The 24,475-nt window shown below is 42.5% G+C and overlaps 1 protein-coding gene across 1 annotated transcript in view; it reads right to left on the bottom strand.

Annotated features, from left to right (window-relative positions):
• Nucleotides 1–24,475, bottom strand: part of pdgfc (platelet derived growth factor c) — a 69,429-nt gene that overhangs the window by 29,034 nt on the left and 15,920 nt on the right. Inside the window, exon 2 of the mRNA XM_080746292.1 lies at nt 2,058–2,250. Within this exon, the coding sequence (XP_080602418.1) occupies nt 2,058–2,250 (193 nt within the window). The remainder of the gene's footprint in view (nt 1–2,057; nt 2,251–24,475) is intronic.

The following is a 24,475-nucleotide window of genomic DNA, read 5'->3' on the forward strand; positions in this document are numbered from 1 at the left end:
GAGCTGCCATCGTGAGCTAACCGAAGCTAAGCGAAGCTAAGCTAAGGCAGGGAGACACGTGGCAGAACGTACAGAGAAGAAGTAAAGACTCAAAGCGAAAGTGAAGAAAAAGACCGAACTGTTAGGAAGAATAGAAGTAGAAACGTACAGGAGAATAATCTATAAAGGCCAGTGGCCGACTTCCTAGTCAACGCTTAGGCTAAACTTTACAGAAAATTATACTTATATGGCTGAGTTCGCGACACTCTAGTTGCAGGTAAGCAGAGGTGCGGAAGAGGAAGTTATGATAGCCCGCAGGGCTTATATACACTCGGGGGCGGTGCCCTCGTTTGTGATTGACAGCCCTACCGACAAATGATATTTCTCGTACGGGAGCTTATGAGTTTTACTCTGTTGCAGCGCCAGATGGCGCTGGTTATCCCATAGGGGGACCTTGTCTGGAGGTATGACAATAAACAGCAGATCTACAAGCACACAGCGCTTCATGGCGCGAGGCGTTGTGTGCTTGTGGATCGGCTATTTTCACTACTTTAAACTTTTTTTAAATACAGTTTCGGACATGCAAGGTTTCCACCCGACAACAACGATATGTGCCTGGAAATCAGACACGAGTGAACTAAACATAGTAACACAGGTAGCTGTTAACGGCACACGGCCTGGTCCACCTGTCACCTGCTGCAACAGCTTAAACAGTGTCAACCTGTCAGGAGCGGCTGTTGATTTAGGAGCAGCAGTGAGCCAGGTCATGACGTCCATCGACACCCTGTCTGGTCCCTGGGGACACACACAGCTGCTTTCCCCCTAGACAGCCAATAGGGGGCTCCACAGCACTGGTTCCCAGGAGGACCCATTAAAAAAGACCCAAAAAGATTTTCATGATAAAAAAAATAAGCGTGTGTAGACGTTCAGCAGGGAAATCCTGTGTGACTTTGGAGAAATCACACGGCCACGTCGGAAAAATATCGACTACATCAACTAAATGCTGTCCTGCTTTGCCCGGTCGCCAAACAAATCACGGGGCTGCCGAGGGGCTTCAATATTAACCAGCTGCTACGGTCCGGGCCAGGCAATCTCACAAATGGCCTCGCTCCCACTCTAAATCTTTGAAAATGGAATACAACACGGCAGGGCATATGTCTTTGAGATCACACGGAACACGCGTGCAGCATGTCAGGGGAAGCCCCCTGAGATTAGAAGCAGGTATCTCTCTTTTACCTATACCTGCTTATTGTATGGATCTCTCAACCCATCAGTTCATTTGTCTTTCCATCTTTCTCTCTCTCTCTCTCTCTCTCTCTCTCTCTCTCTGTCTGTATATGCATGTCAGTCAGGGGTCACCAATATGTCCGTACATGGACAAATGTGTCCGTGGAAAGTTTTAGATTGTCTTTTTTAAACACATCATTTTGATCACAAGACCCAATTACTGGACGCCAAGTCTCCAGGTTGTCTTCAGAATATGTAGGACACTGATTTACTACGACACTATGGCATATTGTCCAACCAACTAATACTAGTGGTTCACAAATGTTTTATTTGATTAACTCTGAGTGTGTAGAAATGTTTGTACACTCTCAGAGTTACAGACCTGTAATGGTCATCCAGGGATAGCTCTTTATGTGTTTCTGGTCTGTGGCAAAAATTTACTTTTGACAAAAATGTCCACCACAATCCAGCATGGCGATGACCCGATGTCAGTCCATCCAGCCATCCATCCAGCCATCCATCCATCCATCCATCCATCCATCCATCCATCCAGTGGTGTAAAGTAACTTTAAAGTACATTTACTTAAGTAATGTACTTGAGTACAATTCTGAGGTGTTTGTACTTAAGTAGTTCCAATTTCCCAATACTTTTACTTCTATTCCACAACATCATTGAGCCAAATAGTAAATTTTGAAGTATTTTGATTTACTCAAGTGCATTTTGAATTCCGGACTTATACTTGTAACAGAGTATTTTTACATTGCAATATTGATACTTTTACTTAAGTAACATCATTTTGTACTTTTTCCACCACTGCATCCATCCATCCATCCATCCTATATGTACATACTTGCAGATCCCATCTTCAGGGTCCTCCAGTCCAAAGCGCTCGTCGAAGGCCAGTTGTATCCTCATGTTGCTGTTGGCGACCAGCCTCCAGACCAGCGCAGTGTTCCTGGGGTAGGTGTGTGGGTACTCTGGACTCTGCACCACTCCCTCTCCAGACACCGTTAAGATCTTCTCCTGGTGGGAGTCCTGAACGCCTGGCCGAGAAACAACAGTTAGGATCCACCCAGGGAGACTCTGTAATCTGTTATTATCCTGTATACATCCAACGTCTCGACATCATGCATCGCGGTTTGCATACGTATGTCGTCGCTGTCGGGCAGAAACCTTGTATCTCCAAGTTTCAAATTTGTATGTTTTTCTTTTTCATAAATTAAAGCCCTGCTTCATGGGGGCGCCCGCTGGCCTACTGGTCCAGGCGCCTACCACTTAGGCATTGCTACATAGGTATGGATACCTGGCGCCGGCGCCAGTTCGATTCCCGATCCGGACGACCTTTGTCGCGTGTCACACCATATCTCTACCCGCTTTTCCTGTCAGTCTACTGTCCTATCAATAAAGGCATAAAAGCCCCAAAAATCTATCAACAAAAAAAAAGCCCTGTTTCATCATACAAAAGTGTCGCACAAAAGTAGTGAAAGTAGTTTTCACTATTAAACCGTTTTTAAAACAATATTTCTGACCTGGGAAGTGGTCTGTCCAGTGGCGTAAAAGCACGGTAACCAAGCAGTGGCGTCAGTTCAACAAAAGCTAAGGTATGGCAACATGACTGGTGTCTTAATTGCACGCGCGCCTTCAGTCATGTTGCCATACCTTATAGCAACAGACAAGATGAATTTATTTTAAGAAGTACATTTTTTTCCCCCTGTAGTCAAGGTATGGCAGCTACCATACCCAATTGACGCCTCTGTAACCAAGTACATTTACTCAAGTACTGTACATGTACTGAAGTGCAATTAGGAGCTACTTCTACTCTACTTGAGTATTTCCATTTTTTAGACTTTGTACTTCTACTCCACTACATCTCTGAGGCAAATATTGTACGGTTTTACTCCGCTACAATTTATTTGATATCTTTGTTACTAGTTACTTTGAAGATTTTGTTATTACAAGACATATTAACCAAATAAACATTTAACATTGTGACATTTTGAGCATCTAAATCTAGTATAGTAGTATAATTTTTCTTTTTAATAAAAATATGATTTTTTTTTAAATGTTATTTTAGTCATTTTACTTTTGGTACTTTAAGTATAAACCACACTATTGATTACAGTGAGCAAAGAGAATGATGTTACTGTCTTACATTTTGCAGCATTGGTTTACATTTTGTGAGGTCTTAAATTAAATCTAAAATGTCAGCATCGACTTATCAATGTTGGATATAGCTATAGGCTACGATCCAGCTCCTTACTAATCCTTCCTTTACACCAGCTTTCATATCAAGATCCAACTTGATGAAAGCCCATTCTCTTCACCTGGCATAGACTCCAATGCCGCCTATCAGAAATATTAAAAGGTATAAAACAGACATGACAAGTTTTTTTCTGATTACATCAGATTGCAAGCGTTACTTTGATGTTTTCATTTAGAGCTGGGTGCACGCCAGGCGGGACCAGCCTGATTGACAGAAGAGCCGACGTAAAGAAAAACAAAACCCCGGCAAGACTTCTCAATGAACAGACTCTTTCACAACAGCCAGGAGCTCTGGCACCCAAAACAAACTGTGCCTTCCTCAAATAATACACACCTTGTTTGGGCAAAGCAAACTCTTGCAGAGCCATTCTTTCTTTCTTGCACTCCTCACAGGTAGCGAATGGATGTTTTGTGCGGTATTGACAAAGACGCGAGGGGTTTCCGTGGCCAGAGTGCGCCTCAGGATCCGGTGTTTGACAAGACAAACCCCTCCATGATCCCATTCAAAGTCATCCACCAGGCTTCTCTCTCTCTCTCTCTCTCTCTCTCTCTCTCTCTCTCTCTCTCTCTCTCTCTCTCTGCAGCCAAACATTCTTTTGATGTCTTTGCAGAATTGATTGAAAGAAAGAAAAAATGGTTTTATTGCTCTTTAATCGGAGCTGCAAGTAGCTACAGAGCACCGGTTTGATTGACTGCGGGTTCCTCTCACTTCTGTATTCCTGCTCGGGAGGCAATAAGCTGATAGCTTTTATATTATTAGAGTCTGGCCTTCCATCACAACATGTTTTTAATTACATCCCTATTACAGGGGAGCTCCAACATATAGACCCCATAAAATACATAATGATTAATGTAAAGAATATATGTGATGGTTGAATATATGACCCCAGATGTACTGTACAGTGAGTGGAACAGTAAGTATAACATATGGTTTTAATGTAAGCGCTCCAACAGGAAAGAAAATCCCCCCAACATACCGGGGCAATTCTACGTAGACACATGGTTTTTGGGGACCCACTCCTGAGCATATACTGCCTTGGGAAAAAATCAGTTAAACGTTGAATGGAATGCTTTGTTATTAAGGTTGTAATTAAAGGGGGGAAGAAATGTGAAAGGAAAATCTGAGGTTTGCTGCAGTGGTGAAAAAGAGAAGAGAGAAAGAGAGAGAAAAAAACCCCAGAGATGAATGAAAAGAAAGTTAGACTCAGATGAAAAGGTATAGTCCACAGACCTGCATGAAATCATACTTAATCCTAAAAGTCTGGGAGTATCCTGTTTAATCCTGAAGCACTCATCAAGTGTAATTGCAAGAGGTGGGTGAACAATGTCGCCGCATTCCTCTGCAGAACAGAACTCCTTGTAGGACAAGAAAGAGCTGAGTGATTCTGCATGTGGTTTCTTTTGTTTTCCGAGCGGCGACCGTTTACACACTTAAGGTAAATGCCTCTCCCTGAATGCCCGTTTGTGATCAACACAAGACCCACGAGGCAGCAAACCACACACACACCGTCACTTACACATGCACACACACCCTCCTATTGAACCGCTACTGCTATTTTGTTTAGTGTTCTTGTTTCCTTTTTAACTCTCTCTTTTGAACTGCTACTGTTTTTTTTTGTTTTGCTTCTTTTGTTGTTTCCTTTTTAACTTTCCCTCCGTTAATATAAAACCTCGTGTTCGGCCGCTGTGCTAACACACACTCTTAAAGGACAACTTTAGTTTTTTACAAAAAGGGTTCATATTTTAGATTGTAATTAAAGAATATAAAAGATGAGTGTTAAAATTATTTCATTTACTTCTTTCTATTGTTTTAGAGATTCTTATTCCAGTGGTTGGGGGCATGCGTACAAGTGGCTAAATATGTCATTTTACACAGAATAAGCCCATTCCCAAGATACAACGCAACCTTTCATGGTTGGATGTGACTTATGGGGGCTAGAAGTGTTACTGTAAATATCAATAAAGAAACTGCTGGCTTATTGTGTCTAAAAAGACATATTTAGCCACTTGTACGCATGCCCCCATGCGTACGCATGCCCCTCATTTTAGCACGGTAAACGCGATAAAACAATAGAACGAAGCAAATGAAAACATTTTAACACTCACTTTGTCTTTTCTCTAATTACAATCTAAAATATGAACCCTTGTTGTAAAAAAACAAAGTTGTCCTTTAACAGTCGGATCCAATTGCAGGCCTTGAAAGTCAGAGTTGAAAATGACCTCACTCTCAGGGTTAACCAGTGTTGTTCTGTGATCAGACAGCGCTCCCCTCCATGCTGCATCACCTCAAACATGACTTCTCCTTGACCCACTTTTCTTTTTTTTCTGTGAGGAAAGTAGAGCCGGCTATTAGGAGAGGAAGTGAGTCTGAATAAATAGGAGGCAGAGCTGTACAGAGCTGCCATTGTGCTTTGTTCACACGTTGGTGGGTGAACCATTCATGCTGTTAAACATTAACTTCCCCACAACTGAGAACAGAGAACAGTGTGCACGCAGGGGTCTCTGGAGAGAGAGAGAGACACACTGAGAAGAGAGAGAGAGAGAGAGAGAGAGAGGAAGGGAGAGAGAGAGAGATGCACACACTGGTACAGTAGGAGCACACACAAAGACTTCTGCTACAATAATGTCTGCACACTCCTCCAGGGACTCGTAAGAATATTACATTTAACCACTTAAAAGCCCTATTTTATGCTTTAGCTCACGCTCACAACATGTCACAAGCGTTACATCTGGTATTTTCAAAAAACGTGTTTAACTATTTTTAAATATTGTGAACATTTTCACCTTATTTATTCATTCGTTTCATGTGTTCTGATATCTAAGACTTGCAGCATCGTTAATACTTGGTCTTTTTTTATCTATTGTGAAAATCAATTTAAATATTAATAAGATGGGCATAATACGCCTCGGCTTCAGCCCACACCTTTTCGGTCAATAGTCATCTTGTTTGCCTTTATTCTGTTTGTTAAACAGTTTTGTTAAATCTTGACCGAAATAAATAAAGTAACTAACCAACCAACCTACAGTATAGCGATGTACCCAAAATAGGGATGCCGGGGCAGAAGTGGTTAATAATATCAGTATTACACGGTTCTTAACAAAACTAAATATAGGTGCCTGTACGCACGCGCGCGCGCGCACACACACACACACACACACACACACACACACACACACACACACACACACACACACACACACACACACACACACACACACACACACACACACACACACACACACACACACACACACACACACACACACACACACACACACACACACACACACACAGTAAAAGCAAAAATTATATTCTGCATGTTTCTCATCCAAGAGCCGAGAGTCTTGTCCAGCATTGTGTCAGGAGGAGATCTACAATAACCCTGACTGTTATATTCCCATTAAATCATGACCTTGTCCCATTACAACCAGGCCTGGGGTCTGCCGGTTTATCTGCTGCTCATATTCTGTGATAGAGCAGACAGAACCTTGGCTTAAGGATCATTTAAATACAGGCCACAGCAGTTCCCGGAGCAAAGGTCTAGCTGCTTTAAACATGAGCTCACATCAGAATGCTAGGAGGGGAGAGAGTCAGCCTGCATTCTCCACGCCAACCCCTTACTTCAAGGTAAGTCTCAGGGTTACCATCGTGCAGTGGTGGAAAAAAGTACTCACATTTGTTACTTGAGTAAAAGAATCAATATTGCAATGCGGGAAATACGGAATTCAAAATGTACTTGAATAAAAGTACAAAAGCAATAGTCCTGTGCCCAGGGTGTGTGCACAGTAAATGAGGGATTGAATGTAGGAGTCTCAGAAGTAATTTTGGAGAACCCAGACCGGTGCCCGTCGGGCAGAACAATCAAGATTGACGTCCAGTTGTGCAACCTCCAAATTTGGGCATCGTTTCAGCATGCGGCTGTTACCATGGTGGCGACACTGTTTAGTATCAGTGATGTCAGCATGCTTATCTCCAAATTTGGGCAATGTTTCAGCAAGCGGCTGATACCATTCAAATGACCAAAATGTATATATGTCTGAAGTTGTTAATTTAAGTTTTGTAATAATGATCAAAATCTACAAAGTAACTACTGTAGTAACTAACGTTTTCAAAAACGTATTGGAAATTGAAAATATTCAAGTAAAATACAAATATCTCAAAATTGTACCCAAGTGCATTACTTAACACCAGTGGTCTCAGAGTTCCTATCATGTGGCTATGTGTTTCCTTTAGGTGGTGAATTATCATTTCCCACACATTACAGATAGGGTCTAAAGACGGATCCCAGCGCCACACCGTTGACCTCAAAACGCGTCACATATCATCTGTAACCAGTCGTGACAGACATTTCCTCTCCTGTAAACGTCCAGCCCGGCTGCTGTGACAGTGAGACTAAAACCCAAATTGTTTTTAATTCTGTCCCTCATGATCAGGGGGCATCAGAAACCCCCGAGGGGCAGAGCTACACCAGGCTCCCATCAAGTTGATGAAACTGAGACCCAACAATGAGTCCCCCCCCCCCCCCCCCCTTAAGATGGGATGCAATCACATCTGTGGCTTGTTAGGCTGTGTGTGCAGCGTGAGTACAGGTGCAGTAAATTCCCGGCCCTGCTTAGGATATTTACTGCCGTAGGGCTTTTTACAGTCGATGTGGGCAGAAAAGAAAAAAATAGTGAGGGTCTGAAACTCACCACGGGAATCTTTCATGCCGTTAAAAAAAAACAATCTGGCTTCATGAGACCACTGGGGGCTGTTGAGTGGTGGTTCAGTCTGCCAGACATGTTATCCAGTACCAAACAAGACGTGATGAGTCTGACACACGCATTAAAGCTTCAAACGATGTCTGCTGTCTAATATAATCTACTGTCTCGATGTTGGTGTTGTGTCTAATGTATAGTCTGCCAACAAGACAAATTGGCTGTTCATTTATTAAGCAGTACGCTGTGTACTGTACACAGCGTGCCTATCTAGTTGCAACCTAAGCTAAGACACAGCTGCTTAGGCAGGTTTTCCAAATAGGCAAGGCAGTGTTCTCCCTTAAAAGCTTGGAGATTGCTTGGAGTTGTTTGACAATAAAAGACCAGAGGGCTAATATTAAAGATATTAAATGAAAGCCAATTTAACACCAAAGACAGTTTGAATGGCAGAATGACTCATCCCCCATGGCCCTGACTTCTGTCAAGAAAGGATTAATCAGGCTTTTTCAGCGTAATGATTTTATTAAGGCGGCCAGCCCACATGCGCTTTGCTCAGACTGCAGTCGAACCGATTTGTTACTCAAATCTTATCTTTAGGACCGACTGGCACACGGTTATTTGCAAGTGATCAGATCAGATACGTGTATTCAGAAATTGTTGACTTATCTGCACTGGCTGCTGTGGTAACCATGCAACGTACGACATGCATAGGCGTGATTATTAAAGCTTACTTTATACTCGTTCGTATGACAGTAACGCTTGCTAAAAACAGACAATCAACAAGCTCACAGCGTGTTGCATAGAAGACGCATTGTGAGCTTGTACATCAGCTATATTTCAGCGAGTGAAAGCAGTGCCTGTAAGGATCGATTTGTTTGTTCATGTTTTGGCAACAATGACATTTGTATTGCATGATTCCAAATGCTTTTGGGTCTGGGGTATTTAGAGGCCCCTCAATGTGTGATTCAAATTTGGGGCAGCAAGGACACTGCATTCATTTGTGGCACTTATTGCTAAATGGGCCCTTCCCGCAAACTTTGGAACCCAGTCGTAGCCAATTGGAATGGAATCTGACTGATACATCTTGGTCACAGACATAATGGGTGCCAATTTGTGAGAGTCTTGGACAAAATCTGTAGGAATATGTGTTTCGATGAATCTAGTCAGGCGGAAATGATTGTACTGAAACAACAGTTCAGAAGTTGTATGCCAAAAGGTGAAGCAGCCACAACAGCACCACCATGAGGGCGATGAGGCACTGCTGGACCAATCGGTCTGCTAACAGTCACACACAGACACACAGACAGGGGAACACCGGCCCTGTTCCAGCCTGGAGGAGATATTTAACTTTAATGGACACGGAGAGAAACAAGGGGAGAAAGAGATAGATTGGGAGTGTGACAGTGTGTGAGAAGGAGAAAAAAAAGAGTCAGGGTATAATAATGGTACGTGGCTTCCCGGAGAAATGTGCAACTATGGGATAACAACCAGTGGTGGACAAAGTACTCAACATCAGTACTTGAATCACAGTGTATACAGTATACTGTAGATAGTCCTGGTCAAATATTACTCAACTACAAGTCAAAGTCGCACAGTCAAATGTGTACTTGGGTTTAAGTACTGGAGTACAGTATCTAAAAAGTATCTCAACTATCTCAAAACAAATACTCAAGTAAATGACAGATACTTGTAAAATTGGTCAAAGCCTGGAGGGACGGTGGGTCTGAGATTATAAACTCACAATTCAACATTCAACAATCTGAGATTTAAGTCCTTTGGCCTGCTAGAAATGTAGCGCTGATCGGTGGTTTGCAAGATTAGCCATGGACAGACTCAAAATTTGGGGAACACAGATACCGTGATGTGTACATGGCCTACAGTACATGTAGCCCCCCCCCCCCCCACACACACACATGGGCATACGGGGGACATAAACTCTTATAGACAGCTCGTCCCTTAGGCGCCATGCCGCAAAGAGACAGAGAACATAGACGTTTTCTTTTTCCTTACTCTTCCTCACGGCCCCAATTACGGATTATATCAGTGTCAGTATACCTTATGTGGATTATGTGGTTGACACGCACAGACATTTTGCACCTTAATCCGATGCACAACGCACTGACTTTTCGTCTTTTTTTGTGTGTTTTATTTAGCACCTTAATTAACGTCCACAGTATATCATGCACAGTATACATCTGCTGCTCTATGCTCACACACCTTTATATCAGGTACCATGTGTAAAGATGTAGATCTCTTTTTTTCTTGCTTTTTTCTTATTTGAGCTCCTTTCCCCCCTTGCCCCCCCCCCCCTCTCTCTTCTTCTTCCCCCTCTTCTATGGAAATAATGATGCGATGGGAACCATGTACAAAAACAAATTTCACCCACTTCTTTACTTCTGCAGACTCGTGATGTGACAATAAAGCCGATTCTGATTGAAAACCACTGATAGCTGCTGATGTCCTTGATGACATTAAGAGAGAGGGCAAGATACCAACCAGGTCGCTGTTTTACCAATCTGGTTGTTGGATTTAACAACCAGGTTTCAACCAAGTTGTAGGTTGTAGGATGATCGAGCCCCTACTGATTATCAGAGACAGCACAGTGCTCAGAACACCTGAGCTACGGTCCCTCTCAGCGACAGGTGGCTGATCGCAACCCCTTAAATAACCTTTAACTAATGGGGCCAGAGGTCGGGGGGAGTCGTAACCTCAGAACAGGCACTAAAGGGGCCCGTCGCCCTCTCCAGACTCCCGACTAAACCAACACGGTGACAGGAGGGGCTGTCTGCTAGCTTATCCTGCGAACGCTCCGCCAAAACATCTGCAGCTCGGATCAGATGACCCAACTTGACACCACAACACCACAGCGAGGGGCTGTAATGAGTGCACGTATGTGTTGTGCGTGTTGCATATGCTCGCGGCTTATGTGGGTGCGTGCACACATGCCTGTGTGAGGAGAGTGAAAGTGAGAAGAGAAACCGTGAGACTTACTTCAGTTTATGTTTCTCAGTCGGAACACAGAAGTGGGTCATGACATGTTCTGGGTCACAAATAAACAACCACTTTATCGGAGCAATGCTGTGTTATTCGATACGTTGGGGTTCTGGTTTTGTGACATTCAATTAAAAGCTAAAAAGTCTGTTCAAATCCTGCTCGTTTTACAATGAATACGTACTGACTGGAAAACCTCTGCACTGAATTAGGTGCAAACACAAAGCCCAGAAACGGTCTGAATTACTGACATTACCAGACAAAAACTGGACAGTGTTTACTAAAAAAGCATCCCAGACATCTGTTAGCACCCATCAGCCCAATAGAGCCAGTGCATGTGCTGCTAGTGGACAAAACAAAACATACGTGACAAAATGAAATTGAACTCTTTCGACACTTGGGCTTTCGGGCCGTTTCTTTCCAGCGACTAAGTCTTGTCATCGCAGCGGTAGAGGCCGTCCTCGGGTTACAAAGCTTCCTTCGTCCCTCAGCGCTTTAGCCTCAGCCCCTAATTAGTGCCTATGCTGGTGTTTGGCATCCAGAAAAAAAGGAAGATTGTGTGTCCGCTTTGTTCTGTTGGCCCACGGCCGATGCTTCCACCACTATGGAAGTCTATTTGTGTTCGGGTAGAGTGTGTTGACCCTCTGGGACGTCGCGTCTCCTCCTGGAGCCTGGACTGAATGCACCAGTCTGAAGGCGGGAAGAAAGTCTATTTTTATTTGTGTTGCACAGAGTTGAACCCCATATTTGAGCTACCAGTCACTACGTTCCTCCCAGCAAAGAAAAACAGAACAGACCCTGTGTTAAACCAGTACAGATCAAAAAGCAAAAGGTCTTTCCCTGTCAATGTTGCAGTCAGGTGGCCAATCGCTACCATTTACACCACAACTGTCAAAACCAGAATCTCCTGTTATATGCAGTAAAAGCCCTTAAAATAGTTTGGCAGAAAGATAAAGGGCTTTGGAGACTTTCTTTCAAACAGCAGTGAGACCGGCCTGACCTCTGGGACGAGCCTGCCATCACACACACTGACAAACAAAACCACGCCTTTTAAAAAAAAGAAACTCCTGTGTCCACAGCTGTGGATGGCAGGATCCACGACTCCCTTTGTAGTCCCATCTGTGAGCTGGACAGCTGGAAGTTTTGGAGCAAATTACCGTACAGTTTGATCTGGTGAGAGCCAGAGTGGATGACAGCGTTGCCTTTCCCAGACCCATATTCAGAAATGTATTGAGGCTCATTAGAGATAAAGGTTTGTTCCATGGAGATCCCAGTTTGGTCGACGCAGTCGAATTTGTAGATGCCTCGAGGTCTAGATGAAGCGTTTAGAATAGTTACGGCCTTTTAACGAGGAGCATTTGTCGGCCGTGGTTTGTAAAGACAATATTCAAAGTTGGCCCACACTTCCCCGGCTCAACGACCACAATAGCACAAGCAATAGCATAACTACTGCCCAAGTGTGGATGTCCAGAAATCCCAAACAAAGTAAAATAAAACAATACGGGCAGAAGGAAGGGTCTGTGCAGATACAGACACCACCACACACAGCTAGAGGATCATAATGACTGAGTGGGATTACTTTAGCAGTTTATACATTTTTTAGGAAGGAAAAAAAAAGGAAAATCCTACTCATTGTACATTTAAATAAACTAGATCTGTCTGGAATGGCATGAATGTGTGTTGGCATCTCAGTAAATGCTTGGTTGTAAATGAAGTAATGGCCAACATCCACACCCTAACTCCTCCCATTTTCACATTAGGCTAATTATTAACCGTAATCACAACTTAAATGATAGATAAGATAAGGAGAACTTTTGGCACTGAGTGGACAAACATAAATTATAGCTATTAACTAAATGGCATGTGCAGTCATACCAGGAGCCTCAATTAGAACTTTTAGGTGATTTAGTTAAATCAACCTTCAGAATAAAACAAAATGGCAATTCTCAGCGGCCCTTGATTCTTGGATCTAAGCATGTGAACCTGGGCTGCACTTTAGAAGGTTTAATGGGATTCTCAGCTGCAGTTAAAGCGAATGATTAATCTGAAGCATTAAAGGAGGAGACAAGTATAGTTGTACGTTTTAATCGTATCATTTAAAGAATAATATACAGTGGCTCTGCTGCTTTCCTTCTTCGGAGAGCCTCTAAGAGATGCTGATCGATTTCTCGAAGAGAAGGCAGGGCTTTAAGCTTCTTTAATTACCAGTTGCCCTGCCAAGCCCTCCTCTAACCTCCTGACCTGACTGTCTAGCAGGGGTGTCACACCAAATTCTGGGCCCTGTGTACAAGGATACACTGCGGGCCCCTTCCCCCATGAATGTTCTTCATAGGGAGAAGGGGGTTTAACGCATTATTACGCTTTATTTTGTGCTTTAACTATTGAAAAATAGCAGATATACAAGCTCACAGCGCGGCACCGAGTGCCGAGCTGCGAGCTTGTATATCTGTTATTTTTCATTATTTTAGAAAAATCGTGAAAATTTGGATTTGAATATTTCAAATCCTTCTATGGTTTCTTGAAAAACCTGTTTCTGTCAGTGGTGCTCAAACTTTTTTATGTGAAGGACCCCCAAAATGATAAGTACCGGTATTTGGCGACAGACCCCCATCTCAAAACATTTAGTTCCAGGCACCCCCCAGAAGCAAAATTTGACTTGGAAATGTTCGCTTAGAAAATACAAATATTCCAAGATTTGCACACATTTTCACGACTTAAAAAAAAAAAAGCTGATCTACAAGCTTGCAGCGCCACTCTGTGAGCTTGTATATCTGCTATTTTTCAATAGCTAAAGTATAAAATAATTAAGGCCCCTCCACCTTGGGCCCTAGTAACTCAGTCCCACTTTACCCCCCTTGTGACGCCCCTGGGGAGTAGCGTTGGCCTTACAGACCCCTCCGTAATGAAATTCTCTCTTCTTTTTTCCTTTAACCTTAATTTACTCAGGGATCATTTGCAGAGCATCTGTGCTCCTTTGCAGCAATGCCGCCCCTTCAGGCTCATGCATGTGAAAAGACGTTCAAACCCAAGCTGAGACCTCCACCGTTAATATAATACGTCATGCCCTGCTCAAGGGCACACTGATTCTAGATGTCCAGAGAGGAAACCGTCGCACAACAGCCATATTGGACAGAAGTTTCTCACTTCCTTCAAAGGTGTTACCAATGATACTAATGAAGGCTCCGTTCCATTTCATGTAGCACAGTGGTTATCAAACCTTTTATTTCAAGGACCCCCATAACTCTGAGTGTACAAATGGAACCAAATGGACCCTAAGGTTCCATTTGTAAACTCTCAGTTATACATCTTTTAAGCTTTAAGGGGTAATTTGAAACCCCCAAGGAACTATGAGGGTCTCTGGACCAGACTTTGAGACCCACTAGTGTATCAGTGTTTCCAGTGAGCCAACATTCACAATATGAGCACCCTGACTGTTTGACCAGAATGGAACAGAGCCTTCATTAGTACGCTTGTGAAAGGAAGTGAGAATGGCTGCTGTGCATATAGCCTATTTGCGCCAACATCAGTGATGTCCATATTGGCCATATAAATGCAGGCCTTGCGTCCATATGTCCATATATGATATTTGTCTGTCTTTCGATAAACATAAAACACTGACGAGTTTGACATGAGACGTCACCTGCAGGTGTCAAAATTACGTTTTTATATCAATATTTATATATAAATATTGATGTATTTCTTTCAGGCTTAGACAAATATTAAATTCTGTTGGCTTTGATGTGAGACCAGGTGGGATTTGGACCTGCCACCTCCCTGAGGCCACAGGCTTGTTTGTCTAATCATCAGACAAACCTCGTGCCTCCAAACTAAATCTGTTCACCACATTCCTTCTTGGATGCTGAACCCAAACCCTCCAGACTGCACACACACCATTGCAACAACTTGCCACAGGCTTTACTTTGGTAAACCAAGCAGGTTTTTACCTGGCTCTGCAGAACTGACACAAACAGTAATTTGTGAATTTGAAAAAATGGTTAAATATACGTTTTCGACAGTAAATATCTGAGGGTGGGGGCAGAGCCTTACTGTCTGAAGGTTAATTAAGTCCAAATGCATGTGACTACATTGTAATGCCATAACATCTCTGCATATTTCACAGGTGACCTTAGCTTAGAACGATAAGGTGGTCAGAACATAATCTATCTTGAATCCAAGAGTAGAGCTGCTGACACCCACAGGATCTGGTGCTACATTTAAACTTATTTTTAGCAATGTGTGACACATAATCCATGCATCTGCACAAACAAAGCTCACAAAATGCATCGCATTGTGAGCTTGTAGATTGCCCACAATTGCTACTTTTGCGCAGCAGTGTCATGCAACAAAGTATAAACGAAGGCATTCGTGTATGAGAAAAAAATATACAGTATGCAATATGGAGATTAATGTTTCTGCCCAACAACGATGATATGCACATTATTCATCATAAACTGAAGTCTTGCTATGGCTGGATGCCACCCAACTGACTAAATGCTATTTCCGCTTGTTTGGAGAACAAGTGAATAAACACCAAACACTGGAACATAAAAAAAAGTAAAACTGTCTCCACAGGTCATTAGGTTTCCATCCATCTCTCATTTGTCAAAAGGTCTCCCAGTCCCAGACCTCCACTTCCTCTCCTCTCCTCTCACTTGCTCATAAAACAGCTCTTCCATCATCTGTTTGTTCCCCTCCAAACATCCCCCCTACCGCTGGAGGCAAACAATATCAGAGGAAAACAATTGTATCATTTAGCATGTAGAAGTGTCCCTGCCAGCTGCTAAAAGCTCTGATATGATCTTTGGCAAACGTGAATATTCATGATGCCGCACTTTAAAGGAACAATAGATAGTCTAATTGTGTCCCAAGATGAACGGCTATGAAACTGCGGCACTCAGGAAGTGGATGATGGTGTGTGTGTGAGTGGGTGAAAGCTGCGATTATTTGTTAAGAGGTAAATGAGGACCCTGATCCTGAGTGAACCCTCCTACAATGAAGAGATGGATAATAGTGCATAAAGAGGGACATGAGAAAGATCATGTCTGTAGATTATCTCTTCTCTCTCCCCTAAGCTGTATCCCTCTCAGCTTTCCAACTCTCTGTCTCTCCTACACTGCCTCGTCTCCCCCTCTAAAACAGTTCTTGTTTTTAAGAAAATCATCTTTTCTGTTTTCAAGGTGAGGGAAACATGAAAAGTTTCCAAACAGCATTGGCATCTTAAGTCAATTTTTTTCAAAACCATATACGCTCTAATATTTCTGCCATGCTTGTTCAAATTAGTGAGGGTATGGGTATCTACCCTAGGGGACACTGGGAGAACATGCAAACTTCACACAGATACTTTTGAACTCATTGATGGCTACAGTATGTCCATCCATCCACCACTTTACTCCCAAACGTCATAATGTCAAAAGCTATTGGACTGATTGCGGTGCACTTTCAATGCTCCCAAATTGAAGGAACTACTGATATCGCTGACCCAATGGCCTCTCCTCTAGCATACACCAGATTGCCATGAAACGTTTTGCACTAAGCAAGGATTAATCCTACTGATTCTGGTGACCAAATCCACACGTAGGCCAAACTTTTCCACTTGCACAAAATGTATCTAAAAATCTGATAGGCAGATTTCCATGAAAAGTCTTAAGCACATTCATGGTCCCTGGAAGATTAACCCCAATTATTTGAGTGACCCCCATTATCTATCCTTTATTGCCACCCTCAGGCCAAAATATCAACTTTTCACACAAGATTAGTCATAATTTAACCGGCAGATTCGAAGTACTGATTTTGGTAATCCTGAGGCTTTTCCTCTAGCATCAATGTCTAGAGCCAATGTCCAGTTACGTGGAAGGAACAGCAGGAGGGGTTACTACAGTAGCAAAGTGTTTACACTCTGTCCTGTTCTTTGCTATGTCATGGGAGATGAGGTAGAATTTGGTCATATTTGAAGGTAAGAAACAGATGTTTAAAATGTGTTTAGAATATAAGTTTGTGTTTTAAATAAGAAGAGCTTGAAAATCTAAAAAAAACTAAAAAATGTTGTGTTGTACACCTGATGACACACCGGAACACTGGAAGTAGACACCTTTTAATATGGAAGGGATGAGCTAAGTTGTGTGAAAGTGGTTCTTCTTCTTTACAGGTTAGATCAGCGTTTCCCACCTTCCCAGAGTGAAACGTCTTTGGTACTAAACCCAAAAAACACAATCAAACATGGACTCTCATGTACACAAGATGTAATACGAATAAAGAAATTAGCACACACACATAATAAAAATGAATGCTGTCAATGTAACGCGCTAACACATGACCAAATTAACAGCGTTGATATCTTTAATGGCATCGTCGAAAAGAAATGGACTGTTTGACCGTTTGAAACATCCATAGGTCCATTCTCTGTGTGGCTTGGCTTCCTGATCTGAACCGATCTGAACACTCCCTCTGTGCATCTAAACCAATCACAGCAATTGGGGGTGGGATGGACGGCCATCTCAACCAATCACAGTGACTGACAGGGAAAGTGAACACGGAAGTGCTCTACATGGAAACTACAAGAAAAATGCCAGGCGGCGGGCGTTCGTTCGCGGCACACCAAATCATTTCATTCGGCACACTAAAGTGCCGGGGCACAGCGGTTGAGAAACACTGGGTTAGAGAATAATAATAATAATAAACTAGTAAGTAATAAACTGTGGCCTCATCGCCACAGTGTGGACATCAGGGCTGTGGACATCAGGGATCTCCATATATGGGCATAAAAGGGATTTCATTTGTTCCCCTGGCATCACAGGGATCTCCATATCTTCATATATGGGCATAAAAGGGATTTGTTCCCCCTGGCATCACAGGGATCTCTCTAACAGGGCATCATTAATATTGATGACATCAGGGAACTCCATATATGGTCATAAAAGGGATTCTGTTAGTGTGACATCACAGTCAAGCCAGAGTGTGATGTCAAAACCGCAAACCCATAGACCGCAAAAATGTGTACACGTCTACACGTCCGGACGGACACGGAGACGCTGTAACATTTCTCATAGTAAACTGCGACCTTCGGTCGCAATTATTGAGGAGTCAAATTACTATTCTATATTCTCCATTGCTTTAGTGAATTGGGACCTCATTTTTATCCAACAAGTACACGTCAAAAGATTATGGGATTTTTAGGGGAATACATTCAGACAATATTTGCTTGTTTAAGGAATTAAGCGTTTCATAATTAAGCCTCAAAGCTTCTTCTTGAATAGCACTGACAAGTCAAACCTCTAATCTTTTCTAAATATTTGCAGCTGGATTAAACTAGTTTAAATCTTAAATCTCATAAAAATGGAAAAAATGGAAAACGTCAGTGAATACAAATCGCATTAACTCCATGTAATGGAAAAGTTGGCACCAGTAGTTCGCTGAGTGATTCCTCACGATGAGAAGTGTCTCTATGCGGTTTGTCATACGGGACAAGGTCCGTCACCACCGGCGACACACGCCAAGAACATGCACGCACGCTCAGGAGAACTAGAGCTGGAACGCCGGACGACCGCCTGTCAACAGGTAAGGAGGGAGACAAAGTATAGAACAAACTTTGGCTGCCAGGCATGGAAAGTGAAAGACGGCCTGACAGACGGAGAGGCGTGCGATGGATCTGCCTCAACGATGGCGTCTCGTTAGCCTGGCGAAGTTCCCAGGTGCTTCTACTGCTGTGTCATCTGCACTAGGGCTAATTAAAAACAGTCCGACAGATGTTAGCTGCAGAGGAGGGAGGGCCGAAGAGGAAGGGAAGGGGCCTCGACACCTTTGTTTCTTACCAGTTGACCTGTGTCCCCCGTGCGCACGCACACACACACACACACACACACACACGCACAGTCACACACCTGTTAGGGAGTCTGCATTCAGCCTCCCCAAGCCTCCCATTGAGTCCTGTCATCACTAATGCTTCCCCCGTGAAGGCAAGAAAGATTTGAAGGCGTCCTGCAGAGGCATACCTGAGGTGTGATTCATTCGCAGAGGGTTTTCCACAATCTGGTCCGGCCTTTTTCATCCATGTGAGGTAAATCACGTCTTTTGATCGTGTGGTATTCATGGTGCCTGGCTGCATAGCAAAGTAGATTGCAGCACTGCAACACTGCCAGAGTTGGAGGATTATTTCCCATGGGGACTCCTTGTGCCAAAGAAGGGTTTTCTCCATCATGCACTCACTTTGCATAAAAAGTGCATTCTCCGCTCACTCATCATCCAAACTATAGCACGGCATCTGCAGACCAATTCGCAAATGGGAATTATTCTGGAACCTCTCAGTTATCAACAGGCACAGACCACATGTAATTCAAAGCAATTGGATAAACCTACAACCAGTCAGAGCAATGTAAGTTGTGACACAGTGCTGAAAGATGGAAAATGTTTAACAGACAGCAACATGCAGAGATCCTCTGTGATGGTGTAGCATCAATATATCCGTGAATGCCTGCCGTAAGTATGTGAAAAATAAGGTGTTATTAGGGAGGGGTCGTTTTTTATTGAGGGGTGTTACTGGAGGAAAATAGGGGAGGGTCATGCTATTTCAATTTCAGTCCTAGGGAGGGTCTGCTGATTTCACTTTGAATTCAAGGGAGGGTCATGCAATTTTTCAAAAGCAAACAATGGCTCCAGAGGTACAGGCACTTATGCAACCATTGTCAACAGCCTTCTGCTTCATTTAATGACAAACCCTGGGTGCCATCCCTGGAAATGCCCCACAGTCACTGCAGTTAGTGTGAATGAACTGAAGTGGCTGTGTTTATACTACAATGTATTTTCCTAAAACAATGGAGAGCTGTGTAAGGCAGCAACAATGGTTGTCAGAACTGTATCCCCCCTCCCTAAAGTAAAAAGTGAAAAGGTGCTAAAAAGAATTAACGACCGCTCGTTGAAAATGCGCATTTGACCCAGATTTGACGACAGGCAATCAACAGCACAAAATGAATGGCAGCAGTTACAAGCCTTCTCTGTGTTGTGCACATGTGTCAACTGTTTAATCTGTAACCTAGATGTCAAATAACCTGTTCTCAACCTGTGAGAACTTCTCACCTTTTATGTGATGTCCACGTTGACTTTTACACTAGCAGCACTATAGGCTACTCACTGTGTGTTACTTTAGTTTGGAGGGTGTGTTAGTTTATATTTGGAAATGTGTTTTTGGGATGAAGTGCAGCTGGGATCTCAATGCATTATATTAGCCTATTCATTATTGTTCATTGCTGCTGCCGCCCGCACCCGTTTTTAACCAAAAAAAAAAAAATCCTAATTATTTACAGTAAAAAAAGAAAGAAAGAAAAAAATATCTGTTCTGTTCTCACCACTGGTTAGGAATATAATAATATAGGTTTTATAGGCATACTTTTACTGTGGTAAATGCCATGTTGTAGGGGAGGGTCAATCTTTTTTATTTTAATGCTTGGGGAGGGTCACTGATTTTTTCCCCAATTGAGAGGGAGGGTCATGGCATTTTATAAAAGGGCTTATACATTTTCTCCAGTAACACCCCTCAATAAAAAACGACCCCTCCCTTAGTCACTAAATTATTTGGAGAAAAACAGGAAAGGAAAAAAGGAAAGGCCAAAAACATATTTTCATCCAGAAAAATCTATAGAAATCGTGTATCAACCTAGTTAAGAATCAAAGAATACTACTACTACACTCAAATGTGATTTATCCGTTTTCAGTAGATGGGAAGAAGGAGAAAAACAAGCTAATTGGAATGAAGACACATCAACACCAGCAGATAAAGGGAATCGGAAGCGTAAGATGCCAAGAGCTCTGAAAAACACAGACACTTTTTCATCATAAATTCCCAGTTTGGTCACTTCTGTTCCACCATGCGAGTGGCCAACAGATTAACAACAGCCAGTGGGTTTTCAATTTGTGCCTCATCTTTTTGGTGACAAGTGCGGCCAGTTGGCAAATTAAACGTTTACCAAATCCTGTTGGAAGTACAGCAAACACATCTTTCTTTTCAACAAAAGGTTAATGGGGAAAACCACCCATTTGCAATATTGAACCATGCGATTAAATACCTTAGAACGGTTGTGAGGAAATAAGAAAAGCTTAAAGGGGAAAACCACCCATTTTCAATATTGAACCATGTGATTAAATACCTTAGAACGTTTGTGAGGAAATAAGAAAAAAGTCTCCCCCACGCTCCTTCTGTGTTGCCTATAGAACTGGAATTGATTGTTGAGGTCATGTGATTGGTGACATATGGTCGGTGGACCTTTTTCTTATTTCCACAAAACAGCTCTATTATGACATGGTTCAATGTTGAACATGGTTTTCCCCTTTAAGTGCAGTTGCTTGATTTCATTTTCAGAGAAAATATACCATCCAGTTGGTTTAATACGTTTGTCACAATATCGGATTCAACACGTATTGTATCAGCAGCAGCCATCTAGATCGTTTATGAAAATGCCTCAACAGCACTCCTCTATTAAGTCCTCACATCAAACCCACACCATATTAGATAAACAGTAGTGATTGGCCCAACATGGGCAATAGGCCTATTCTAAGGCCTTGTGGTTAGTGAGGTAACTTCAGGTTTAATCTTGGGATTCCAGGGCAACGGCGATGGTTTGCTATGGGGTAGCTGACATCAGCATGGTAACTTTGAGACACATATAAATGCACCGCCTAATGACCAATACAGTACATTATTTTGGATTCCGGCAGAGCTTGGTGCACAGATTGTACACCTACTGTATGAACACATTCATTTAACTGAATTCACTAACAGTTAATTATATTGAGATCTACTTGTGATTAGCCTATTCATTTACACAGTAACACAGTCAGCTATTTGTTACCAGCTGTCCTTCTGGCATTTGGCAGCTGCAACTGTATTGCTTTTTAGCCTGGATTATGTTTTGAATTGTTTGTATTTGTCTAATATTATATCATTGCGACCATAGGTCGCAGTTTACTATGAAACCCGGCACATCCTGTCCATCCATCTGTGACGCCTCAATGTCTATAGCTGACCTGTTGTGACATCACATTGTTGACTGAATGACCAAGACAGCCTGTTCTGGCAATCATATATGGAGATCCCTGATATATGGGCAATGCCCATATGGCCAAGACAGAATTAAATTGAAAATCAAGACTGCTGACTATCATCACCTGGATCTCCATATATGAAGATCACGAGAATTAACTCATCAAACCTTGGATATCCATACATGGAGACGACTGGATCATCAGCTAGATCTCCATATATGGAGCTGGTCAAATTATACCTCTACATTTAACCTCACAGACTCCATATATGGATATAGCTGGCCTGTTCTGACATTACAGTGATGACTCGACCAGCTCAGCAGAAGGGTATATATGCCAAAGCGCCCATGTGCACGCACCCCTGTGCGCATAGGCGATTTTAAGGGGTGTCCTTGGGTGCACTTGCACCCCCTGGCCACCAGGCGGCCATTTTTTTATTTATTTTTTACTTTTTTTTTGTAGTGTAACTTTATTTTATAATTATTAAATAAAACAGTGATCGTGGTTTGTACAATGTGCGCAAAAAGAGAGGAGGGGCAAGTATTTCTGTTGTTAACTTGGCAGACTTGGCAGGCACTATGGGTGGTCTGTGAGATTAACACCATAGGCATTTTACAGATTGAGAAAGAACACGAAATTAAGCTGCAGCAAATAATTGATCAGTATGCAAGTGCCAAAAACCGGAGGCTGCAGTTCATTGTGTAATAAGGATGATTGCTTGATTGCTTGATGATTAACTTGATGTTTGGATTTATATGTCCTGTGCTGCCTCTGCCTGCAAAATATAAGTAAATTAAATTGCTCATGGTGTCTAGAAAAAGAAGCACCTGTTTTGCACTTTTTTTTGTTTATATTGTGTTACATTTGGGTAAAAAATAAACTGCAGAAACCCGTTAAAACAACAGGACAAAACTACTAAAAAACATTTTTTTCCCCGCACGCGCTGGCGCGCGCGTGCATGAGGTAATAGAAGTACTCGGTCTGTCTTGCACCCCCTGATAGAAGAGGCTAGAATCGCCTATGCATGTGCGCGACCTCGACCTTAGGGCATCTTACTGGTAATATATACTTTTGCTTGTGAAATATGATCATCTGGCTGCTGCCAGTAGAATAATCCATGTTTGTGATTAACATGCTGCCAACACCACCTCTTTTATGTGACCAGCTACTGTAGATAGGGAAGACCTGGGTTGACTTATCAAGTTGATAACCACCCGACATTTGACCACTTAAGAGAGATTGCAGTTGTTAGGTAGGTTTAATGAAGCCAGATAACAAAATTACATCCTGGGTATGTTGAGCCTGTCCTCAGGTCAGCTGGAATCTGTCTGAGTGGGAGGGGTTAGCCTGATGCATCTGCCAGAGCAAATAAAACATGAGCTTGCAGATTTGTCTGGTTCCCATGTTATGTCCAAACAATCAAGGTTTCCCCATGAACCCTAGCGTCCCTATTTCTGGGGGTAAAGATTTTGGCGAAAATAGCAGATGTACAAGCTCACTAAGCATTGAAGTACCGGTATTTTGAGCTTGTACATTGGACAAAAGGAGGAACGGACCCTGGTCAACTAAATATACTGTATGTGGGCCAGGAACCCCAAAAGGGTTATCAGACATTCTAACAAAAAACATACAGAAGTTCAACACATGCACTGACAATTGCAAGACCCATGGCCCAGTATACACTGTATCCATCACACAAATGATACATATTTAACATGACAGGTCCAATAATGTAATTATTCTGAATAAAAGACAAATGTACTGTATCCTTAACCTAACAGTGAACTCCTGACATTATGTATTACTCAAACATTGTACCCTTATTACCTCCACCCACAGAGATGGATGGGTGTTATTTTTTTTTCCAACCCATCCCGCATGATAGCTATATAACTCAAGAACAGATTCATGAAACTTGGTGGGAATGATCAGTAGGCTACCCCCAAGAGATGATTAACTTTTGAGTTTCAAAGGTCAAGGTCACGTCACTGACAAGATCTGTCTCTTAACAAAATAACTCGAGAAAAGATGGCCGGATTTTCCTGAAACTTGGTGGGCTGCCCCAAAAAGATCATACACTTTTGGGTTGAGAAGGTCAAAGGTCAAAGTCAGGATCAAGATCAAGTTGAAAATACATAATTACTCATTCAGGGGGGAATGCAGTCTTGACAATACTCAAAGTAATCTATGTCTCCTCCACCAGGCCAGACATCCGAAGTCTGTGTGTGTCTGTGAGTAGTTAATAATAATAAATAAATAAAAAGTGACACACTGAGCTATTACTCT

This window comes from Nannobrachium achirus, assembly GCF_963921795.1.
Source record: "Nannobrachium achirus genome assembly, chromosome: 17".
Lineage (NCBI taxonomy): Eukaryota > Metazoa > Chordata > Actinopteri > Myctophiformes > Myctophidae > Nannobrachium > Nannobrachium achirus.